Source organism: Cnephaeus nilssonii (assembly GCF_951640355.1).
Source record: "Cnephaeus nilssonii genome assembly, chromosome: 4".
In the NCBI taxonomy this organism is placed as follows: Eukaryota; Metazoa; Chordata; class Mammalia; order Chiroptera; family Vespertilionidae; genus Cnephaeus; species Cnephaeus nilssonii.
The window spans coordinates 50,347,210-50,372,817 of NC_137075.1; the positions used below are offsets into that span (position 1 = coordinate 50,347,210).

At 44.0% G+C, this 25,608-nt stretch overlaps 1 protein-coding gene across 1 annotated transcript in view; it reads right to left on the reverse strand.

Annotated features, from left to right (window-relative positions):
• Window positions 1-1,082: 1,082 nt before the first annotated feature.
• Window positions 1,083-25,608, reverse strand: part of FBN1 (fibrillin 1) — a 231,190-nt gene continuing 206,664 nt past the window's right edge. The window contains exons 54-66 of the mRNA XM_079768479.1: window positions 25,092-25,211; window positions 23,409-23,531; window positions 22,716-22,847; window positions 20,675-20,800; window positions 19,914-20,120; window positions 18,150-18,275; window positions 17,775-17,897; window positions 16,081-16,197; window positions 15,687-15,815; window positions 14,894-15,013; window positions 6,597-6,828; window positions 3,606-3,780; window positions 1,083-2,384 (exon numbers count right to left, since the gene is read on the reverse strand). Of these exons, the coding sequence (XP_079624605.1) occupies window positions 1,995-2,384; window positions 3,606-3,780; window positions 6,597-6,828; window positions 14,894-15,013; window positions 15,687-15,815; window positions 16,081-16,197; window positions 17,775-17,897; window positions 18,150-18,275; window positions 19,914-20,120; window positions 20,675-20,800; window positions 22,716-22,847; window positions 23,409-23,531; window positions 25,092-25,211 (2,120 nt within the window). The 3' untranslated portion in view covers window positions 1,083-1,994. The remainder of the gene's footprint in view (window positions 2,385-3,605; window positions 3,781-6,596; window positions 6,829-14,893; window positions 15,014-15,686; window positions 15,816-16,080; window positions 16,198-17,774; window positions 17,898-18,149; window positions 18,276-19,913; window positions 20,121-20,674; window positions 20,801-22,715; window positions 22,848-23,408; window positions 23,532-25,091; window positions 25,212-25,608) is intronic.

The window sequence follows — 25,608 nt, forward strand, 5'->3', positions numbered from 1 at the left end:
CAGAGCGTTGGCCTGCGGACTAAAGGGTCCCAGGTTCAATTCTGGTGGGGCATGCAGGAGGCAGCCGGTCAATGATTCTCTCATCGTTGATGTTTCTATCTCCCTCCCTCTCCTTTCCTCTCTGAAATCAATAAAAATATATTAAAAATATATATATTTTAAAAAATGTTCATATAGAAGAAAGCATCATTGTCCATTGGCCGACATTATGCCTAGACTGAAACCACCCAGCTAGTGACAGGGATGTCACCACATTGCAAGGAAACCCATTGTCTCAGAGGGTAGCCCCAGAATGAGGCAGGTAAGTGCTAAACTGAACTGCACTCCAAATGATCCTGGTTTTGTCTTCTGGAACATGCCTGTTCCATCTTCCTTAGCTGTCCACAGATTTTGAGAGGATTTGTCTGAGTCCTGTACAGTTTCTTCTCCCTTCACGTGGCAATCTCACTTCCCTTTATTTTCACTACCATTGACCTTCCTGGTATTTTAAAAATCATTTCATATCATTTGAATGAGCTTAATTGTTAACTATTCAATATTGCACTTAAAATAAAACTGCATTTTCAAATTATGACATTCAGAAAACAAGATTAATAGCCTTCGATTGGATTCAATTTGGAATTATCCCTTTGTAATTAGACTAGTACTGACTAACAACAGATGTTTAGGGGGAAAAGAGGGATGGAACACCGAAGGCTTGCCAACACTGTGTATATATTTGAGGAAAGGGGCAGGATAAATCTTTTGTAATGAAATGCATGTGCTCTAAGACAATGACTAAACTTGAGATTTTTAAAGCACTTAAATCTAGTAGTTGAAAAGTCACCGGAGTAATTAGGTCATGCTTTAGAAATGATGCTCCAATCTAAATCTCTCACTGGTAAGAAATAATGCTGCGGTCTTTAGTGAATTATGAAACAAGAGACTCAAATATGTGAAGTTTGCTTACAGTGGTTATACATTTGGCACCTTTAGAAGCTGTAAGTAACAGACCCAGGATAATTCAAATTCAGGAGACTTTATTTAGCCTCCAGAATGGCCCCTCCAATCCCACATCCATGCAAGAACACAAAATCAAGGGGTACACTAAAAAAAAAGAAGAGACTGTTTTATTGTGACATTTATGACATGGACCCCTTGTGGACAGGAATGACCGAGGGTCATCTTGGCAGACGGCACAGCTGTGATGAAGGATGCTCCGGTGATGTTCTGGCTGCTGAGGCTGTTTCCCGGTCCTCCCAGACCTCCGTGCACGTGCGGGCCAGTCACAGAAATTTCAATACCACTTGGTGTACACATTTAACAAGTCTTTGGTCTTAAAAAGCACCATTACAAACCCTCACATTAAGGGTATTATTATTCTAGTTTATAAATGTTTCAATGATAAAAATAGCACGATTACAGTATACACACACTTAATTTACATGTAATGTATTATACTCATAACTGAGATAAGCTACTGAACTAACTTTGGTTGATTGAAATTAATGAAGTATTTGAGCTGAATACTTGGAATTTGGTTTCTAAGTTGTGTAAATATTACAGTGCATTTATGAATCTAGTTTGAGAATTTACTAGCACCAAGTAGATATTAGAAATGGCCAACCTAGTACTTTTATTTGGAGAAGCAAAGTTTTAAAATCTGAAAAAAATAGAAGTCCAACAATTGAAAGCACATTCCTGTATGTCTGCTAGAAGGATGGCACGTGAGCGTGGATGGCCAGCCCCCAGTAGAAATACACATCCCAGTTTTCAAGAATCAACACATATGTCAAGGTAGCTTAGCTACACACATGAGAAGCCTGAGAAAGTGGTTGTTTGAACTAGGGTAGTCTCCTGTACCTTGCTTTGGTAATACAAGAATAGTGCTTATTTATAGAAATTGATTTGGTGAAAGATTGTACCTATGATATAAAATTCTGATTGGGGGCGGGGGGAATTCAGTTCTACCTATCTATCTTTGGTTTTTAATTATTGGGTCTCTGGATGGTGAATTAATGAAGCAAAATCTGAATTTTCATCTTCAGATTATCACCCAGTTCACCACTGAGGTAGTCTTTGTCATATTTGTCTTCTAGCTGGTTCAGTTCTTTCTTCTTATAAAGTGGAGTGCTGCTGATTTGTAATGAATAGGTTCCAGCCACTGGCTTCTTCTTCGTGAAGTGGAGGTAGCTGATCCCTTCCTTTTGGTTGATTTTAAAGAAGCCGTTTTCATTGCCAGATTCAATCAAGTATCTGTTGTGATTCGTTAGAGTTGTAAGAGCTGGAAGGAGTTCTAGGATTCGGAGCTTGTTGCTGATGTGGGAAATGTTGAAAGCGAACATGGCCATCTTCTCAGCGTCCCAACTTGCAAGACTCACATTGGCTTCTTTCTCTGGCTGATCCTGAAAAGACACATGCTGTGTGTTACATAAACTGTAGATAAGGCACTTGTGTCCCACTATAAAGGAAAGGTGACGTGATTCTCACACTGATACAACTTTCTTCTCAGGTTGTATAAACTATATTGAAAAAGCATATTCATAAAACACATTTTTAAAACCACAGAAGTGTTAAGTTCACACATATTTATAATATTAAAAATATTAAACTTATGTCAAGAAGAAGGTCAGCTTGAAATCACTTGTATTTGGAGGTCTTTTAATGTGGTGGGTCTCCAAGTGTGGTCCCTGGACCAGCAGCCTCAGCCATCACCTGGGAATCTGTTCGAAATGCCAATTCTTGGTGCCACCCTAGGCTGACTGAACCAGAAGCCCTGGGGGGGTGTCCCAGAAATCTATTTTATCAAGCCTTCGAGATAATTTAGATGCACACTCAAATCTGAGAACCACTGTTTTAATAGATTGTTTTCTTTCTAAAGATTATCTCATTTCCTAAACCACAGCGGATGCATTACAGCACTGATGCTTAAGAAAGAACCAGTCTATTTCAATTTTGTTCACGGATGCAAAACCGTTCCCTCCGAAGGACACACCTATGAACCTACTTCCTGACTCTGATGATCTGCGAATATTCAATGCTTTGCACCTGGCTTCTTGCTTGCCTCTCTGGGACCAGATGTGCTAGATTCTCAGGGCCGGGAGCCAGAGGTCTGGGTGAGTATCTGTGCATTTCTGAGTTGACTGAAAGGCTGCGGCAGCCGTAGGCAAAGAAAACCAGGCTGCCTGAGCTCCATGTTGTTCTTGTCTAGAATCCAAGTTCCCTCACACTCCACATGGCTCTTTTCAGGAGAGCAGCCTCAAGCTTCAGAACTTGGCGTCCCTGTGTAGGAAGCACTATGTCACTTCACTATTCTGCCCACTGGCTGTCCTGGTTCAGACCTTGTCCTTTCAGCAGACTCTGGGTGGGTGCTGGACTTTCTTTTTGGCGAGACAGAGGAAATGAGCAAGTATGTGAAAACCTTCGCATGGCCACTCCCTAAAAGCAGCAAGAAAGTCCAGAGAGCCCCACACACTCTTGTAAAATGCAGCCTAGAGCTCGGGGAATGTCTGGATTTTCTCCCCGGGGAGCCTTTGCTCACTTTGGAGCATCCTTAGAGGAAACCACAGGAATGTGGAAGGCCCTTCTGCAACAGGAGACATCAGGAGCCACCACGCTGTACCCACCTCGATGTGGGAGGCATCTGTTTCATTGGCACTTCTCCGTTTCCTGCCCCGTTTCGGGTAACCGTTGATCTTACACTCATAACAGGCCTCTGGGGAGAGGGAATTGTCATCCATTTCTCCGCTGGCAGGTGGCTCTGGGCCTCCTCGGCCCATGCCCATTCCAGAAACACAGTGCCTGTGGGAGAATGGGAAGGGAGCACAGACATTTGTCATTAGAAGCGGGTCATAGGGAGGTGATATGAGAATTCTGGTGAAACCTGGCGACGTTCAGCCCTTGATTACATGTCCACTGGGTGACTGGACGGTTCTGAGAACCAGATTGAAGTCCTCTGTGGTTGACCTCTTACTCCCAGCTGCTTAGTTTATTGATTTTTCTCCATTCTCTCAGGGCTCTATTTTGAATATTGATTTGCCCTTTTGTTCCCCAAGCCTAATGTGGCCGCTGATTTGCTGTACTTACGTGGGGAAGGGACATGGAGTGTTGTTTTCCTCCTGTCTTGGAAAGACCATGCAATTTGGGAGGTTAAATAAGTCTTCTTTTTATGAAATTGGTTCCACGGGAGTGAGAAAAGTGTAAAACATCACTGTTCAGTTCCTTGCCCTCTTCCTAGCTAATGGGTACCATCACCGCCACCTCCACTTCCATCACCGCCACCATCACCACCCTTCATAGCTCCAGCTTCTTAGCAATCTCTCATATTATTTGATCTCTTACTCTGGCTGAAGCTACTGAAGGTAGAGAGAAAGCTCTAGGTGATACTTGAGGCTGACTTAGAAATAAATTGGGAAGATATGCAACGTATAAAACCCATGTATCAGAGCTTGCTCAACTGTGGGAAATTGTTTCAAGTCATTCAAAACCACTAGGGCCATTGGCTCTGACTCATGTGAGGCTGGACAAACAAACCCATTGCCCAAGAGAGAACTAGTTCAGCTGTTTTTCTTTGCCTTTGAGTTATCAAAGCCAAATTATGGACAGAGGCCCTCATGTTTCACAAGTACCTTGTTTTTTTTTATTCTGCTTACTATTTCATAGGCCACTTGGAATGTATTTGGTAGGCTCCCCTTTCAAAATGTGTTGAAATATCTGAATGACTCAAAAAGAATCTTTATTTTGGGGGCCTGGTCTTATCCCTCTAGTGATTCATAGAGAAGCCAAAACTATATATAAATGGGTATAATGGGTCAAAATGTAGACCATACATTATTTATCTCTTTTTCTGTATTAGCTGGCCTACTCTTTATAACCCATCTTCTTTTATGCTGTTAAGATTCAATATAGGCCTTGGCCGGGCAGCTTAGTTGGTTAGAGCAGGGGTCCTCAAAGTTTTTAAACAGGGGGCCAGTTCACTGTCCCTCAGACCGTTGGAGGGCCGGACTATAGTTTAAAAAAAACTATGAACAAATTCCTATGCACACTGCACATATCTTATTTTGAAGTAAAAAAACAAAACGGCAAAAACACCCGCATGTGGCCCGTGGGCCATAGTTTGAGGACGCCTGGGTTAGAGCATCATCCAGATATGCCAAGGTTGCAGGTTCAATCCCTGGTCAGGGCACATACAAGAATCAACCAGTGAATACATAAATAAGTGAAACAACAAATCAATGTTTCTCTCTCTCTCTCTCAATCAGTAAGATTCAATATACAGATTCCTACCATTTTTGGCAATGCTGCCCCAGCCCAATACATTTCCTTTTCTTCTTTCTTTATCTTGCAACATGAAATGTGTAGAAACATTAACAATGAATGAAATGATAAATGCTCATCGTGTGTGTGTGTGTGTGTGTGTGTGTGTGTGTGTGTGTGTGTACATTCACATAATGATTCCATTATGGACAGGCAAACCCCAAATTTGCAGGCTTTGGTTCCTTTCTCAGGACTCTTTCCCAGGATTTTCATATCCCTGGAGCACCACTTTCAAGAAGTGTGACTATGAAGCCCCAGTGGCGAGAAGCCAGTGTGGAGTCTCACAATTTTTTGCTGGGACAATGGCTCTGGCATTAAACTTAAAAAGAATGAGTTTCATGAGAGCCAACACAGACATCTGGGAATTTGTGTCCCATGGCTGGCATTCCGTGTGCTTCCCGTCAAGCATTCTTTTGCCTTCAAGTCTACACAGACCCAAAATGAATTGCTTGCCATTTGTGTCAAGAAATCCAAGGCCACTAAGATAACTTGACAAATACATGTATGTGTATGTTGGGAAATATGTAACTAACTTTGTGTGTGGGGTGTATATGTGTGTGTGCAAGGGCATATGAGTGTTTGCACATTTAATGTCTGTGTGTTCCCAATTAAAAAATTAAAACTTGAGATCCTTCACAGGATAGCCAAAACTCGACAGACGTCCAAGTCTGGATGAACTCAGCAGGGAAAAAGACCTAACCTTTGAAAACTTGCCACCCAATTTAAAGCACTGAATAAAATAAAAAGAGGTCTTCCCTGTCCCAACTCACATACATATAATGCAGTGAAATATTTTACCTGGAAAATGTAATAACGATTTTAACTCTCATTTTAATACTCTTTTTGGTCATTTTAATGTAAATTTAAGTCTAAAATGTGAAATGCACTTTAAAACCACGCAAAAGGTATCTTTTGGATTTATCCTATTAGGCACTGGGCAAGATAGCATTTTAAGACAGAATACTACTTGCCCAAGAAGAAAGGGAATCAACAATGTGCTACGTGAGCCCAGCTTTGTCATGGGTCAGCCCCCATATTTCCTGAGAAATTAATCACTTTCCAACAAGATGTGTAGATCAAGATAGAGAATGAGATAGACTATTTTGTTTGATTTCTATAAATTTTCAGAACTGTAGATTGCCCCCTTTCAAACAAAGTAACCTACAACCTCTATGGAGCTAACTGGAATTAACTCAAGGGTTATAAAATGTATAACTCTGCTCTCTGAGAACAGTTAAATATGCTGAATTACACTACCAGTGAGAGAGCCTCCAACCAGGACGGCAAGTAGCAGTGCTTACCCTTGGCCGATCCGGAAGTAACCTGGTGGACAGCCACACAGGTAGCCGCCCTCAGTGTTGGAACAGCCGTAGCTGCAGGGGGCCTGGGAGGAGCCACATTCGTTGATGTCCTGGCATCCTCCGCTGAACTGCTCGTACTGGAAGCCAGTGGGACACATGCACTTGTAGCTCCCCAGGGTGTTGTGACAGGAGGCTCCTCCGCAGATGTGAGCGCTGAGGCATTCGTTTTCATCTGCAGGAAGAACCAGAAGACAAGGCATATGTGACATCGGCCAGAGGTTTCTATCGAGGAGTCTGGGTCAAGTCACTGGCTGCTGGCCAGCTGGCCCTCGGCCAGGCTCTCAGGAAGCTGAAGCAGGTAGAGGTGTCTGGGATGAGAAAAGGAAAACAAGAGGAAGATATGGAAATGGATGTGGGCTTTTGCCATATGGTGAACAAATGTGTTCGACAAGGTCAAATGCACCGGGTGGAGGGCAATAGAGCAGGGCATTCTGAGGACTGACAGACTCTGATTTTCACTGGAAGCCTACAGTAGTATGTTCCTGAGCACCCCATGAGGCGGGTTCATAGCTAAGGTTCAAGGTTGAGGGTGAGAGGGAAGGAATCACGCGGTTCTCTGTGCAACGGCAGGACTGTCTCTAAAGCAAAGACCGAGCCCATTCCTGGAGGTTGCTTTTGCATCTCCTTTTTTCAGAATGTACAGGGCTGGCAAGGGCTGACACCTGCTAAAAGTGTCTGCCCCCCTTGGCCTTCCTTTTCAAAAATCTGCAAAAGCCCCCCCAGTGCTTGTGCTGGGGATGAATAGTACCTTCTGGTATGTCCGCTCCCATCTCTGAATGGGTCCCCCTTATCCAAACCAGACTCCCACCCGAGAGTCTGGGCCGTGTCTAACACTAAGTATGGCTGGAAGAGATGCGTGCAAACTTCTTGAGCAATAATTCTGGAAAACCCACAAGAGAGACAGATGGTGCAGACCGGCTGCCCACAGGGACCTGCCAAGTCTGATAGTAATAAGCAGGGGAAAATCTAACTTAAGTCAACAGGAAGGGAGAAAACCTCAAATTTCTCATTATTTCTAATTTATACTTTTTTGAATCCTCCAGCATATTTTTGTAGACCTGCCTCTGAAGGGCAGGTTGGAAGCTTGCTGGCAAGCTTCTTCCCTTCTAAACATTGCTACAGCTCATGTTTAGGCGGATGTTCATTTCAATGCAGGTAGATTGGCCTTCTCCTCACTTAGCAAATACTTCCAATAAAAGGGAGGAGGGAGAAGGTAACTGGTGCTTATTAGATGCCTGCTGCATGACATATGGGAGACTAGGTGCTTCACATTCATGTACTTCACCTTCCTAACAATCATGGGAGGGAGGTATTATAATCCCTGTTGATGAAGACAGTGAGGCTCACAAAGCCCCTGTGAATCCCATAAGCGCGGTGGGCGGAGCCAGCACCCAGGTCTGTCTGACTGCAGCAACCACATGCTTTCCTTTATGCCACGATGTTTCTCCAGAGACTCACCTCCATCTAAAATCATACTTCCTTTCTCCTTCAATTATTTTTGCCTTATTTGGTTCATGTAGAAAACTTAATTCTTAGAAATGTCTTTTCATTCATTTTTAAAGAACAATATGGTTTCTAAGAAAATATGTGTTTTTCAATTTAGGAAAATAGATGGGTCAAAATACTGGGGGCAGCATGCTTGCATATATACATAATATTCATATTTCTGTCCTTCCTTCCTTTTTTCCTACCTCCCTCTCTCCTTACCTACCTCCCTTCTTTTCCTCTCTGTCTCCTTCTCTCTGTCTTTCCAGTGTGTGGTTACAGGAAGAGGGAGTCGATACATAATAAGAAAGCCAGGCACTGAGCTGCCTGCAATGACTCAGTGCCTAGCTCTGAGTCTGTTTGAGGGTCCTTACTATCCATGGACTCTCAAGCACCCACCTAAGGTCACTTAAGCTCCAAGATTCTTAGAACAGAAGTAATGAAATATGCCCCTGTCTGTGTTCTTCCCCCACATGTTAAATTAGAGATGAGGTGTGCGATAGACTCCAACGGAGACCATGGGCACCAAAGAGTGAATGAAGAACCGAGGGTGTTTACTTTGATGGAGAGAATATCCCTGGACTAGATGTCTTCTCCTTGCCCCTCTACGTCTGTCTACAGACTTCCCACCTGCTCTCATTCCCAGGAGGCTCGCCTTTATAGATTATCGACAGGATCCTCTCCCTTGCCCTGTGCTTTTGGTTGGGCTCAGCCATTTGTTTCCTGCTGGGACCATCTAGATATATAAAAGCCTAAGCGACCATCCAACCACTCGATCATCCAACTGGTAGCTGTGATGTGCAATGACCACCAGGGGGCAGACGCTCAACACAGAAGCTGCCAAGCTGTGGTGATTTGGCAGCTGGGGTTCTCAGGTGATGCACCTGAATTAGAGAGGAGGGAGTCCGATTCTGGGGTGAGTCACCCGAACACCGCCCTCTTGCAATCCAGGACCCCTTGGGGGATATAAGAGAGCAGGTTTTGGCCTGATCCCCGCAGGCCAGGCTGAGGGACCCCACCAGTGCATGAATCTGTGCACCGGGCCTCTAGTGACTGATAAAATCCCTAAGGCATAGGTATATGTGGGGAAAGACCTGTCATGGTGTGTTTTCCCCTAAGATGCAGAAATAGGAGCAATGGTTAGAAGTTAAAGGGAGGGCCCTAACCGGTTTGGCTCAGTGGATAGAGCATCGGCCAGCAGACTCAAGGGTCCCAGGTTCAATTCCAGTCAAAGGCATGTACTTTGGTTGTGGGCACATCCCCAGTAGGGGGTGTGCAGGAGGTAGGTGATTGATGTTTCTCTCTCATTGATGTTTCTAACTCTCCCTCTCCCTTCCTCTCTGTAAAAAATCAATAATCTTACATAATAAAAAGGTAATATTTAAATTACCATCACTCCGCTACGCCCATGATTGGGCCAGTGGGTGACACAGGGGGCGGGACTCGGGGTGGCTGGGGTGGTGATTGGGCCGGCAGGACGCTGAGCTCGCGTTGCCAGCGGCGACGCGAGCTCAGTGTCTGCGCCATGGCTGTGCTGCGGCACAGACAGGCCTCTGGGGCAGCGAGCCGAGCCGGCGTTTTGGAGGTTTGGAGGCGGCGGGCGGTGGGCGGGTGGTGGGCGGGCGGCGCGGCTCCCCGGGGAGGAGTCTGGCGGCAGTTGGGCCGCAGGAGCACGTGGCGGCGGCCCCAGCCTTCCTGGGTGGGAGGCAAAGGCAAGACCCTGGCCTGGGCTCCGGCCGCAGGAGGACCACGCCCCCGCCCCGCCTCGCCCTAGGGGCCCAGGGACTTGGGAGCTGCCGACCAGCGGACAGACAGCTTACACGTGCATGATTAAATCATGCACTGGGCTTCTAGTCCTCTCTAATAAAATGATAATATGCAAATTAACCATCACTCCGCTACATAAGCCATGCCCACCAGCCAAGCCACGCCCACCAGCCAATCAGGGCGAGTATGCAAATTAACCCCAATCCAAGATGGCTACAGTCACAGAGAGCAAGGTTTCCCAGGTAACAGAGCAAGCCAAGCTTTCCATAGCCGTTGCAGGCCTAAGCCTCCACTCAAGCTACAAAGTTTCAATTATAGAAGGTAAACAAATTGAAACAAATGGCGGCAGAATGGAGCTTGAGAGAGCAGGCCAGGGTTGCCGCTGGCAACAGGGGAAGCAAAGCTTTCCACACAACCTGGCTGGGCTCACCCGCTTAAGGCTACAAAGTTTCAATTGTAGAAGGTGAATTAACTGCCACAGAAATGGCTGCCGCCCCAGAAATGGCTGCTGCCCCAGGCTACAAAGTTTCAATTGTAGAAGGAAAATAAATTCCAGATACCAGGGCCTCCCCTTGGGTTGCCAGGGGGCGTGACCGGCCTGCAAAACACCACAGGCCCCTCGCACAGGCCGCCCCACACCCCAAAGAACCCCCACCTGATCCGGGACACCCTTCAGGGCAAACCAGCTGGCCCCCACCCGTGCACCAGGCCTCTATCCTATCTAATAAAGGAGTAATATACAGATTGATCATCACTGCAACACACAATATAGCTGCCCCCATGTGGTCAAAGATCCTGCCCCCATGTGGACACAAGATGGCCACCACAAGATGGCCAGCAGGAGAGGGCAGTTGGGAGGCACCCGGCCTGCAAGGGAGGGCAGTTGTGAGGGACCAGGCTTGCAAGGGAGGGCAGTTGGAGGTGATCAACCCTGCGGGAGAGGGCAGTTAGGGGTGACCAGGCTGGCAGAGGAGGGAAGTTGGGGGCAAACAGGCTGGCAGGGGAGCAGTTAAGCATCAACCAGGCTGGCAGCGGAGTGGTTAGGGGGTGATCAGGCTGGCAGGCAGAAGTGATTAGGGGCAATCAGGAAGGCAGGCAGGCAAGCAGTTGGGAGCCAGCAGTCCTGGATTGTGAGAGGGATGTCCGACTGCCCGTTTAGGCCCGATCCTGGTGGGATCGGGCCTAAACGGGCAGTCGGACATCCCTCCAGGAGTCCCAGATTGGAGAGGGTACAGGCTGGGCTGAGGGACAACCCCCCGCTGTGCACGAATTTCGTGCACCAGGCTTCTAGTATATATATATATATTTTAAAAGAAGTTAGAGGGAGGAAAAGTTCATTCTCTATGAAAAAGACATTTCTAAGAATTAATGTTTTCTATATAGAGATTGGCCTACGTTGGGAGATAGTGAGTGCCCTTCAAGGTGGCATTTACATCAAACCTGGATGACCAGGGAGGTAGGAGTAGGGTTTGTATATTAGGAATAAGGTCAGACTAGATCATCTCTAAAGTCCTTTTGCACTTTGAGCATCAATTTCAGTTGAGAACTCCCCTCCCCTTTCATATCCTTTCCTATTTATTTTACATTTTTCCCTCCCAGAGAATCTAGTAAAGTTTAAATTAAACTTGCTTATCGGGGTTGGAGAGGTGGAGTAGAGTAGAGCACAAATTAAGATAAGAAGTTGGCAAATGTTCAGTATTTACAGCTTGACAATACTCAGTGCACTCACCCTTTTGTATCAATATACAAACACCACAATTTGTTTAACATGCTTTGCACTTTTCCTGACCTTTTCACCTTGTGCACCTGGAGCAAAGGGCTCCACAAGGAATTTTTCTACACTCCCAAATCTTTATTTTATTCTTTCTGTTGGCTCTTAAATTGGTGAGGGTTTTGTTCTTTTTATTAAAAGGGACAATTCTAATTTTATTGAGACAGCCTTAGTGTCTCCAAAAAATACTCCTTAAAAGCAGATTGAGACCTACTCACCCTGTCCTCGAAAATAAAAGCTGTCAGCCTTTGGTGTGCATAGTGTTCGCTGTGGCATGAAGAACCACTGGGAGAATTCCAAAATGTAGGATGGGCTTTCTTTTACTCATTTTCTCTAGGTCAAAATGGGCCAACTCCAACCGCAAGCTGGAAGTTTGATATTTCTCAGAAAACAATGAAATCCAGTGGCCCCTGGTCCCAAGCCCATCCATCCTCTGAGAGTGACCTTCAGGCTGGGCTGGTCTAAGAGATCTGCTCTGTTCTGCATGGCTCTGGGAAAGCCATTCTGACCCAAGGCAACCCTCACTCTGGATAACTATAATTCTCAAGAATTATGAGCCACATTTGGACTGGTATCTTTTGGGCATCAAAAACTCCCAAACCTATTTTTGCTTCTCTTTTTAAAAAAATATGGTTTTTTAAAAAATGATTTTAGAGAGAGAGAGAGGAAGGGACATAAGAGAGAGAAACATCAATGTGAGAGAGAAACATTGATTGGTTGCCTCCTGCACACCTTCTAACTGGGATCAACTCCAGGTATGTATCCTGGCCAGGAATCAAACTGGCAACCCTTTGGTGCATGGGACGATGCTCCACCAACTAAGCCACACTGACCAGGGCTCTTCTTGCTTCTTAATCAACGTATTTATCTATAACTTCAGTCAGGATATGATCTTCATGGGGCCAAAGTTGAATCCCCAGACAACTAGGGCATGACCTGGCCATCTCTACTATCCCTGGACAGAAGGTAGGGAGAGGAGGGAGGGAAAGGAGGGAAAAAGCTTGGGAGTGGTAGACCTCACCTCTCTTATCCTCCCCCTACCCAGGTCTAATTTAATTCAAGGAGTCTACATAACAAGGACAACAACCAATAAAGCTCACTCTGAAAGTCTGTGGAAAGTGTCAGAATTTGGTAACTAAAACCCAAGATCTCCCTGAGCCCATAACAATGAAGGCATTTTTATTAAAACCAGACAGCTGGTCAGCAACACGTGCGGTCTAAACTCCTCTAGCACGGGGGTCATTTTAACCAGTCCTACTCACTTCTGGAAAACTGTGTCTTGTAAGAAATCAAACCAGATGAGAGAGACACAGTTTTGACAAATGAAAACGCACTGAATGATGTGTCTTTGTTTGGAGTAAAGTGAAGCATGGCAATGCAGGGCAGCCACCCCCACTTCCCTAATGAAAGGCAAGACCAGGAATTCTCTTGTCTTTGCTAAGGAGGGCTCCCCTAGAGTGTGGCAGCGGGGACAGGTCACAGATGCTTCTGGAGTGAAAACAGGAGTGATTGTGATGCTTAAAGTTAAGGGCCTTGGGCTCTATCTCCAGACATATCACAAGAGAACCTGTGTGAGGACAACTTCCCTCTTCTCCCTGGGCTTCCAGCTCCTCAACAGGAAATCAAAGAGCTCAGGCTGCTAGGTGGATCAGGGGTCCCTCTAAACTCACCATGTTTGAATTCTCTGATGTGCATTAAGAGTTAGCCCTGGCCGATGTGGCTCAGTGGTTAGAGCGTCGGCCCGTGGAAGATAGGGATTCAGGTTCAAATCCTGATCAGGTGCCTATACCTGGGTTATAGGTTCAATCCCCAGCATGTGGGAGGCAACCAACAGCTGTGTCTCTCTCATCTGTTTCTCTCCCCCTCCCTCCCTTCCGGCGACCTGTCCTAGCTTCCACTTTCTCTAAAAATCAATGGCAAAAATATCCTCGGGTGAAGATTAAGAGCAACAACAAAAAGTTATTTTCCCGTGACATTGTGCAATCAAAAATGACATAATTTCAATTTAATGAGAGAGCCTTTGGGTCTCCTTAATTTTCAAAAGAATTAAGCAATTCTGAAAAAAAATTGCTGTGTCTGCTACTTGCTCTCTGCCCCAAAGATGTGCAGAGCTGAATGGAACCACTTTTTCATCTTCAGGCCAAAAGTTGCTCATAATGGCCTCTAGCTGGCTGATATTTTTTAGTCAGAAGTAGATTTTGTCAGCCCCTGATGTTTACAGAAGTCAAGTGTGGGCTGAGTAGGCTAGCAAGGCAACAGAAGGGCAGGGGGATATTGGTAGTCCCATAAACTGACTTAAAATTTTTTTCATTTCAAATGCCTTGAAGTGTCCTCTATCATTATTTTTTTCTTAGTTTGCTATTTTGTGAAGGCTATATCTTCCCTCTGGTTTCAACCAAGTTAGGGCAGTTTTATTTTATTTTATTTCTAGAGGCCCAGTGCAAGACATTTTTGCACTGGGCAGTGTGTGTGTGTGTGTGTGGGGGGGGGGCGGTGAGGAGGGGGGGGGACCTCGCCTGCGCCCTCTCCTAGTCTAGGATCCCTCAGGGGTCGTCCACCTGCCGTGGGGAGGGGGCCTAAGCTGACAGGCAGACAACCCCCAAGGGGTCCTTAATGCTGCTGCAGAGGCGAGAGAGGTTCCCGCCACCACCCGCTGCACTCACCAGCCATGAGCCCAGCTTCTGGCTGAGCAGCGCTTCCTTGTGGGAGCACACTGACCACCAGGGGGCAGCTCCAGCATTGAGCGTCTGCCCCCTGGTGGTCAGTGCATGTCATAGTAACCAGTCATTCCACCCTTCAGTCAATTTGCATATTAGGCTTTTATTATGTAGGATTTGTTTGTTTGTTTGTTTGTTTATTTATTTATTGTTAATCATCACCCGAGGATATTTTCCATCCATTTTCAGAGAGAGCGAGTGGAAGGGAGGGAGAGGGAGAAAGAGAGAAAGAGAGAAATATTGATGTGAAGCAACTCAATTGGTTGCTTCCAACATGCATCCTGACCAGGATCGGGGATTGAACCTGCAACCCAGGTACAGGCACTTGACCAGGAATCATACCCTCTAAACACTGAGCCACACTGGCCATGGCTTAGGGCAGTTTTAAATGAATATCTGTTGCTTTCGTGACAAAAGTAAGTTTCCAGAGAGAAAGCAGCATTTTGACTCCTAGGCGCTTAGAGCAATTCCTCTTGCTCAGAAGGAAAAGTACTTGCCAACACACTGGTTCCACTGGTAGTGCTGGAGGTAGCCCTGTGGGCAGCTGCACCGGTAGCCCCCGATGATGTTCTGGCAGCCGTGCTGGCAGCGGTGGTTTCCTTCACACTCGTCCACATCTGAAAAAGGAGGTGCAGTCGCCTTTAAGCCACATTCCTACTTGTCTCAGAGGCGTTCTCTGAAGCAACATTTATATGTGTGCTAAAGTGAAATCCCTTTTCAAAGGAAATCTGACCCTGAAAAAAATTATTCCACGGTTGTTGTTTTTTGTTTGTTTGTTTTCTGAGCTATATTTTTAAAAATTCAGTTTTCCATCACAGTTGACATACAATATTACATATTGTACAACACAGAGATTAGACACTTATATAACTCATGAAGTGATCACTCCGATAAGTCTAGTACCCATTGTAGTTATCACAATATTATTAACTATATTCCCTATGCAGTACTTTACAGCCCCATAACTGTTTTCATTTTGAAAAATTATTCTACCACCCAAAACTTTAAGAATATCTACTCTGGAGGTTTGTTAAGTTTAAGGAGAAATATATTCAGATATCCCTGGTAAAGTCTACAAATAAAAACGATGAAGAAATTAATGCAAAGCACATAGGCACCTTATGGGTTAGCTGTGTAAATTATTTCTATTTGCTTACTTGTACCAGAATTAGAAACCAAAAAATGTCAATACAAAGGTAAAATGCTAAAGGACGATGATGAAGGTGTTGACAGTCACACAGGCCCCTCAGAGGGACCCACCAGCTGGATGGAGCTGAGGGCCCTACCCACCTTCACAGCTGGCGCCACTCTGATCCAGTGAGAATCCCCGCTGGCACTCACAGGTGAAGCTCCCAGGAGTATTCTGGCAAATGCCCTTGGACCCACACAGGTTGATGTCCGAGGTGCACTCATTGTTATCTGTAAGAGACAGGGTAGGTAAAGGCGGGGGCGGGGGGGAATTCCCTGAAGCTCTCTTTCTGTTATTTAAAAGGAAGAGAGATGGCTGATTTACTTAGAAAAGACCCAAAAAGGCCTGTAACTGCTCACATGTACTTGTTCACATGCACATACACATATATATGTACCCCCATATTTTTCCAAGATTTTTGTCTTCTTACTCCAACAGCAGAAGAACTTAAAGGAATAGCTATCTCCCACATAGGGTCCTTTCCTCCCCACTTACCAATGCAGGCAGTGTGGTGCTGGGTAAAGCCAGGAGGACATTTACAAGCGAAGCTGCCAATGGTGTTAACACACAGGAACTGACAGTTGTGCTGCTTAGTTGCACACTCATCAAGATCTACAAGAAAATGCAAGACGGGCATTGGAGTACAGCTGACAGCATGCGTACCTAGAAGCTGCCCTAGGAGGAAGCTTTGAGTTTTCATCTCTCTGACTCAAGTGTGCCTGGCCAGAACAGAGCCAAGCAAATGGCTGGGAGCACCCAGGAGATAAGAGTTTGAAAGATAAAACGTGGTCTCAATTTAGATTAAAAATGTAGCTCTTTGGGGGAATCAAAGGAAAATCCAATTCTCTTTAGTTAGAGGAAAGTGGGAATTCTTCAAGAAATTTCAGATCAGTTATAAAATTTTAAATAAATTTTAAATGAAGTAAGAGACTAGGGATTCTCAAAACATTTCCAGAGTATTGGAAAGATCTATTTAAGCTGAAACATAAAAAGAAATGTTGAGGCTGAAAATTTGTTCACTTCGGTCTTTGCTGTTTTTTATTCTGCTCAAAGGAGTTGGTCAACCAAACCAAACCAAACAAAACAAAACTGACTTTTTGTTTAGAGATCCTCATTGGGATAAAACAAAACTGAGCAATCAGGAAGGGAAAAAAGGAAAGAAAAATACTCATTCCGATAAGCTAGTAGCACTTTTAAAAACTGCCTACAGATTATTCCTCACGTCTCAATAAAATCCTCCACTTTGACCAGGCTTCTTTCCTCACTGCCAGAAAGTTAAGGTTCATTATCAACTCCATTGCTATAAATAACAACGGGAGTGGGTTCCAAATGTAAGTAGAATATTAATTTTAAAAAATCACTGTGAATGCAGGACCCTTCTTTCCTTCCTTCTTCCCTCCTTCTCTCCCTCCTTCCCTCTGCTCCCCACTTCCACTCCATCCCACCATTTAACTTCCTTATTTCCCTCTTTCTCTTTCAAGACTTCATGGCAGAATACTCTATAACTCTTGTTCTGCCATCTAGTCTACCTTCTCCAAATCCCTCATTTTCCAAATTATCCTTAAGAATGACTCACTAGTGCTATTCACTCAATATATGGATTCCTTAATGTTGAGGAAGTTGTTCACAGGAGTGTTTACACCAACAGAATTTTGCAAAAATCCTGGGTTGATAAGGGATTTTTGCTGAAGTTTTGGCTGCTTCTTAATTCATTGCGACATTTATGTCTCACATAAGCTCCTGCAGGGCAGGAATGGCCCTATTTTGCAGAGCAAAAGCCTAGACAAAGTGCTTACTTACTTAGTTCAATGTCCTCTGGGTCATGGCACTGATAGTGCGAGGTAGGACTCTGCTGGAGATCTAGGCTATTTAGTTGTTGAACAGTCTGACTACATAGTGACTACATGGATGCAATAAACAGAAAGCAGAGGCAATCCATTAGGGATCCTCAGTATCCCAGCCTTGTAGAAATGGTCCTGCTGCCTCTGAGACTCTCAGGGAAGGCCCCCATGGATGCCCAGGGGGCAGGTAGTGAGGATAGCTGCTGCCACTGGTCCTCTGCCATCTCCCTTCCCTTCTGCATAGGGAGCCTCCATAGAGGCTCTAACACCAGGGGAGCACCTCTTGTGTGTAGAGAAGGTCTGTCCCCCCAGAGGCAGGTGAGCGGGTGAAGGCACATTCTACTTTACCTTTGCAGCTCCTTCCATCATCCTGCAGAATGTAGCCTTTTGGGCACGAACACTGGTAACTCCCTTCTGTGTTTTTGCAGATGAAATTGCAGGGTTTGGGAGCCTGGTTGCACTCGTTCAGATCTATGATCAAAGAAATACAGTGTGACTACCTGTCTGAAAAGATGCATAAATATCAATACCTACAAGGTTGACCGAAAAATTTTTGTTTTGAGAAAAGAAAAAGTAAACTCTGTGAAGTGTTTGATCCTTCTCTTATGTTTTCTTATGAATTTACACAGGCTTTTTAGATTTTTTTAGTTTGAGGATTTTTTTTTTTGCCATAATCTACAATTTTAGCTCGAGTTAATAAAGCAGAAGAAATAGAATACTTACCTACGCAGGCAGTCCCAGTTATGTCGGGAGTGTAGCCGGTTTTACAAATGCAATGATATGATCCTCTGTCATTGACACATTCCCCGTTTTTGCAAACGTCATGGATAACCCTGCACTCATCAATATCTGTCATTTAATAAACAGAAAGTAAAATAAGAAAGGCATTAACATGGATGATATTAATATGTAAGAATCATTTCAGTGTAAGTACTAATGAACCATGTTACTAAATTATGGACCTAAGGAATTAAACCAAAGGGATGACAGCATACATTTCACATGTAATGGTAACTATTTTGAAAGGCAAAGAATAACTTTATGAGACTGCAGTGGTAAACTAATCAGGCTAGGAGAAAACTTTAAAAATAATTTCTTTCTAGATTTATACCGTTTTTCTCCTGTGGGCCATAGAACATCTACCTCATCTAGACATATTTAGCTCCTTGTGCCATCTCACGCCATCAAGCTCGACTCAGGCTGATGTTCCATAAGTGAATCGCAGCAGTGGACCCTTCGGACAAGGAAATCCCACTTTTTTCTAAAGTTGCATGTCCAAAATAAGGAGAAAAGTGTTTTTTCTATTCTTTTTGTTGTGAATAAAGTTAATCCTAAAAAATATCAAATCACATAGTATGGGGGAAAATGGACTAAACTTCACCTATGGTGAGGGAGGCCCAGGGCTTGGGGTGGATTACTGGGCTGCGCCTTTGTGGCCTGCTAAAGATAGAAGCCCACTCACAGCTCCACCAAAGGAGGTTTGCTCAGGATGCACTGTCGAGCATTAAAGCCACTGTCCTCCCCATCTTGACCCACCTATCCACTTACTGCTTGGTGGGGTCCAACACCAGCCATTTCTTCACTGTTGATTGTCAAATAACCATTTTGTACCAACAGCTGATATTTTTACTGAAATTTTTCAAGTTTACTCTGAAATGCAATTTAGCCTACCTTCATTCATCTCAAGAAATGAGTGTTTTCCACCATTTCAATTTTTCCTCCAAAAAATCATAAATTTGGTTTGGTCACCCCATCTAATCTACCCAGTTCTGTTATTCTACCATTAACCACATCTTTCTAACATGAACATAAATCCAGCATACTTTTATACAGTATATTTCAGTCAATTTTAAGAGTTAAAGTACATATTAGCTCACTAGTTTAGGAATTTAATGTACATTTATTTTAAGATTTATCTAAAAATTGTATTCTGAGTAATCAGCAACACTTATAACAAACTTTTGTTTAAAAAGTTGAAGACTCCTGCCCTGCCCAGGTAGCTCAGCTGATTGGAGCATCATCCCATACACCAAAAGGTTGTGGGTTCAATCCCCAGTCAGGGTGCATGCGGGAGGCAACCAATCGATATTTCTCACCTCTCTCTCCTCCCACCCCTCTCTCTTCCTCTCTTGCTAAAAATCAATAAAAACATATCCTCAGGTGAGGATTTATAAGTAAGTAAGTAAATAAATAAATAAATAAATAAATAAATAAATAAAACATTGAAGACTCCTTATAAAGCAGAGGCAGGAACCCTAGCACACACAAATTATTCAGGACACTTTGGCAACATGGCCTTGATTATCTAAAATATAGTAATGAAGAATTTTTGTCAACCTCAACTATGCAACTCAGCCTAGGTTCATATTGCTGATTCCATAGTCTCATCTGTTTTTCATAGAACAAACAAAAAAATTCCCTGCAAGTATTTTTGGACCAAATGAATTACCTGCTCCATTGATAATAAACCAGAACAAAGTGAAGTACCTGTTCCATTGGTCATGAATCCTCGGCCATGGGGGCAGAGTTTTTTGAAAGCCACAGTACCCTGGAAAGGGCAGATCTCACAGTGGGGACCCCAACCTCTCCCTCCGTCGCAGCAGCACTCCGACTTGGTGACGGGATTCCTGTTGCTCGAGCCGATCTGGCACATGTTCTGGAGCACCTCTGTGAAGCAGTACCCTTCTCGGTTGTCTGGAAGGGACATTATATTAAAAGGAAGATTTTAGGACATTTTCTAAGCACGGCAAGCTTTCAAAAATTTGGTCAGATATGAAACCCACAAGGGATATAACACTTTACCCTGGTGAGAAGGAGCGAGAAGGGAAAGCTGGAAACTGCAGTGAGAGAGAAAGGATGGCATCTGAGGAGACAAATAAGAAATTCAGTAAGTAGGCAGAAAAGCATTGATCTGGACAAGGTTGCGACTCTATCTGCTCCCAGCAGTATAGTCATGCTATGGAAGCAGAGAAACATATGGAAGCATCCTGAGCACCAAGGGTTTAAAAAGGCAGAAAGAAGTTTCAAACAAGTGATTCAGTGATACAATTAGTACTGTAAAGGTAGAACTGAGCTGCAGGGTGGTGCTAAGCCCAATGGACAATCAGTCACTGAGTCATCTCCAAAACATGAACATTTTTAACCTTTCCTGAAACTGTGACAGTCTCTATTGTCTCAAAGAAGAGATCTGGTTCTAAGCACCCCAGTGCGGAGGCCCGTGGTGAAGGCATCCCGCTGCACGGACTCACCGAGGCACTCGTCCTGGGCGGGGCTGGCTGTGAAGCCGTCATTGCACTCGCAGGTGTAGCTCCCCCGGGTGTTGAGGCAGCGCCCGTTCTCACAGATGCCTGGCTTGGTCTGACATTCATTCTCATCTGTGCGGTTTCATTGAAGGACGAAAACAGGAGGAGTCATGTGACCACTTTGTACAAGAATGGACTCTCTTTTTTTTCTTAATTTAGTTTGTGATACTAGGTAAGCTATTCACATGGTCGCAAATACAAAAGGTATTAGAACGTATTCAGCAAAACTTCCCCTTTCTCCCCCTCCCCCAGCCACCAAATTCCCCTCCAGGGAGTCAACCGTGTTACTACTGTGTCTTCCCAGAGATGAATTGCACACATACAAGCAGATACATACATCTGTGTGTGTACCTCCACCCTTTAAAAAACATGATTGATGGCATTTTCATATACTTAAAACATAGATGATAGCATTTTATGTACACTTACAGTTTTTCACTTCATAAAATTTAAAATTTTCCATATCTCTACATAAAGAGGATTCTCAAAGGATCATTTCAAATGAAGACGAAAAGATTTTAATTTTAAAATCAACACATTAAAGAAATACTGCAATACTTTAGTAGAATAATATCTACAATAGTCAGTTATGACCTAAGGCAGTTTAACTAGACTAACCTTCCATTTCAATTTAGATTATGTTTATTATAATACTTCAACAATGTTCTTAAGAAAGAATAAACCATAGTTCAATCTCCCAGGTTTAGAGAAAAGCATTCAAGTAGCTTGAGATTCTTAGAAGTGTCTGATGAAATAATTTGCCTAGGTGCATCCCATTCGAAAGATGAGTTCCAAGCCCCTGAGGCACAGCTCTCAAAAAGAGAGGCAGAGAGCTGGAAGGTGACACCTAGAGAGGGCTGGAACAGGTTAAAAACCCCAGTGGCAGACCAAGTGATTCAGAATCTCTGGCGTGGAACCCAAGCTCTGAGACTCTGATGTGCCGCTGAGAGTCAGCAGCACAGATCCCAGAAGCCCCAGAATGGGATCCTCAGTCCACACCCTTTTCCTGTGCTTTTAAAGCCTGCCCTTTAATGACTATTTAATTCTGTTTCTTACAGAGGAAGGGGATGGTGAGGTCCTTAAGATTCTTGACTGACAACATAAAATATGTTTTCTAATGTCACTGATTATTAGAAAGGAAAGGGATGCATGTGGGAGTGTTCTCGTAATTTTCTCCTGTATTTCTTGTCTAAAGCAGTGGTCAGGAAATTTTCTATAGGTAATACTAATACTACAGTATTACTATAAATATATAGTAAATTTTAGGCTTTGCAGACCATATGGTCTCTGTTGCAAGTGCTCTACTCTGCTCTGCCACTGTGGCAGGAAAGCAGCCATGGACCATGAGTGAATGATTAGAGCTATGTTCCCACATAACTCCATTTAAAAAAATAGGTGGTGGGCTGGCAGGCTGGATTTGAACCTCACACTGTGGTGTGCCAACCCCCAGTCTAAAGCTGTGGTTTTTAATGCTGGATCCACATGATAGAAACTTGGGGGAGCCTTAAAATACCATTGCCTGGGACCCACTCTGCACCCACCCATTCTCTGGAGGTGGATCCCACTGGTTTAGTGATGTTCCTTGTTTAGGACCTGGCATCAGAACTCAATGCCAGGGTACTGGTAGCAAAGTTGGGTCAACAGGGAGACATTCCAATGCAGTAAGTGGAACTGACCCCAAAACAAAGGAGTGCAAAAATGAAAGAAAGGAAATAGAGGAAATACCCAATATTCCAATCCTGGAAGCAAAATGGGCTGAGAAAGTAGGCAAACACCAGCTCAGAGGGAGAAAAATCACAGAGCTCATGGGATTCACAGATCATCATGAGACAAGGGGCCCTCCACTGGAAGTTATGGCATGAGGTTAATTATGAGGGGCAAAATGGCTCTGGCCAAGAAGAACATAGGGCCCATAAGGATTCAACCCAAGTCCCTTCCTTTGTTACTTCTGACTCACTCAGAGCTCCTTCTGCTGGGATTCTCTTACCTACGCAGGCTTCCCCATCAGGTGTGCGCTGATACCCGGGTCCACAGATGCATATATACGTGCCAATGAGGTTCTTGCATTCCATTTGCTTTTCAGCACAGTCATGCTTCAACTCTTCACACTCATCCAGGTCTGGAAAGAATGTGCAACCACAAATTTATAAGAGAAGCTGCATTAATTTCTTGCCTTTTACACATGAAACAGTATTAAGTAACCTATTTCCTTTTGCATTGTTAGCATCTGTGGCCTTCCAAGAATGAGAAGAGTTCTTCTAACCACTTATGAACTCGAAGAAATTGCTCCCTAATTAACTGGTAACCTCTTCAAAAGCAGGAAGCATGATTTTTAATACTTTTTGATTAATTGAATATCTCCATCTCAACATCTTCATATAGAACTTCCTGAATGTGGGGAAATGTCTTCTTTTCTTTCTGTCTTCTCATTTGTGGCATGGCTGGCACGCAACACAGAGTGAACTAAAAGGGATCTGCAGTGCAGCCCTCGACTCAGCTTGAAGCCTCAAGCAACAATTTACTAGGAAAGGGAGCAATGACAACCCTCATAATGTCCATGAACTGCAGCAGTGTTCCCCAATTCCCCGCCCTCCTCTATGGTTGGAAGCTTTGGAGGGACATCTCCCATCATCGTGTTAGAGCTCCCTGGCTTGGATGACCTTGAACATGAATGTCTCACCTTTGCACATCCTCCTGTCTTCTCTCAGGACATAGCCAGCAGGACATTTGCATTCATACGACCCGTACGTGTTTACACATCGGAAAGCACAGAGCAGAGGATTCTGGGCACACTCGTTTACATCTGCAGCAGAGGTAGTAAGAAAATAATGGATCATGGACATCAACCAAAAAAAGGAATCTACTTTTACCAAAAGCTGAAATGCTTCATTGTTATAAACATGGTGGACCAAGCAGTCTCTGGTTTTCAGGGAGCTATAAAATGATCTGGTTATTTTATAATTGGTATCAGTAGGGGGGCCATGCCTCCTGATGCTCCCAGCACAGTCAAGTTTATGGTTGTTATTCCTGTGTAATTATGAATTGTTATTTAGATGGATGAGGTCACCTATATAGAGGGAGCTGTTCTAAAATTCTTGCTCTGAAGCCTCAAGATGATCACTTGCCACCCCCAAAGTCACATGGAGTGGTGATCAGTTTTACCCCATTCAGCCAAAACAACTGCCAAGTCAATTGCTGTCAGAACAGAAGCAGACCCCTCCATGACTGTTAAACCCCTCCCTTTCCCCATATAGAAGAGGCTTCTGTTAAATAACAGTGTTTCTTATACCCAAGCAAATAGTGTTCCGAATTATTATACACTTACAGAAATACCTAGTTCCCACTGATGCCCAGGTTAGAGCCTTCAATAGGTGGGAATGACTTTACTGTTAGTGGGTCAAAATGATTTCTGTAGATTTCATAATTTGAAAACATCAGAATGTGTTTTGGAAAATCAGGGTTAAAACAGACCATCTTGATGATCATGTTTTTCCCTAAGACCACTGATGCCACTGAGATCATCAGTGAGACCCCAGATCATGACTAGTTACAGCCTTGAAGATCCACTCACAACTTCAACAATGAGTACCGATGGGCCATATTTCTAATGCAGAGCTCATTTTAATACCAACTTTACTCTCTGCCTTCATTTTCCCTTCATGCTTTTCTTAGACCAGTGGTTCTCAACTAGAGAACACATCAGAATCATCTGGAGAGCTGCTGAGCCCCAATCTTAGAGTTGCTGACTCAGGAGGTCTGGGATGAGGCCTAAAAATCTGAAGCCCTAACAAGTTCACAGGTGATGCTGATGTAGCTGGTCCAGAGACCATCCTTTGAGAACCACTCTTCTAGACACTCTCTCCCTTTGCTTTCTTTCCATTCATTCTTCCAGCCACACTGGCTGACACATATAACATATAGGCAATGCCACTGTGACGGCTGCGGGATATTGGTGGTTACCTCAGTGGGTAGATGTTTCTATGAATAGAAAAGAAAAACCAGAGAAGAAAAAGAAAGGGAGCAAGTGAGATGAAAATAAAGGCAGAAGGGGAAAATGGAAAGTATGAAAGAAGGTAATAAACAAGACTGGAGTTGTATACAAATATCAGTAGTAGGGAGACACCACCAAGAACTCTGCATGATCTGCAGCATAACTTGTGCCATGAGCCATCTGTATCTTTTTCAGATACTCCCTGCAGAAAGGTGGACACACAGAGATGAAAAGATGGAATGGCCCATCCGGCCCAGATGTTTTTTATTTTATACATCCTGAGTGGTATTTCATATTAAGAATTATAATTAACCAACTGTTGCTTCCAAGATCAGAACATGTAACCAACTATTATGCATTTAAGAGTCTTACCTTCACAAGTCATCATTGGACCAGGCTCAAATCCCTCCTCACAGGTGCATTCAAACCCTCCAATCACATTCTTGCAAGTTCCATTTCCACAAGGATTGCCCACAGAACATTCATCAATATCTGCAGGTGACCAGAAGAATAATATTCAAAACACAATGAATTGAGAGAAAATGGGCTTGGACTGAGATAATACCTTTCATTCTATCAGAATACTTCGATCTGTAATGTTTTATTTTATTCTCATTCTGTCCTTGCAGAGAAGGAATACACATGTCTTATTGCCACAGGTTTGTGGCTGTGAAATCCAACTTGCTAAGTGGCAGTGGCAGTGACAATGACAGTGACAGTAGCTGGGTTTCTAGCTCTCATAGTGCTCTTCTCTGTGAGCTTCTCCAGCCTTCCACACTATAAAGAAGTACATCTTCTAGTGGGAATAGATGTTCAAAGGGTTAAAACCATGCTTCTCTCACAAGTCAAAAGTTTTCACTTACTTAAAGCTAGAAATACATCTCCAGCT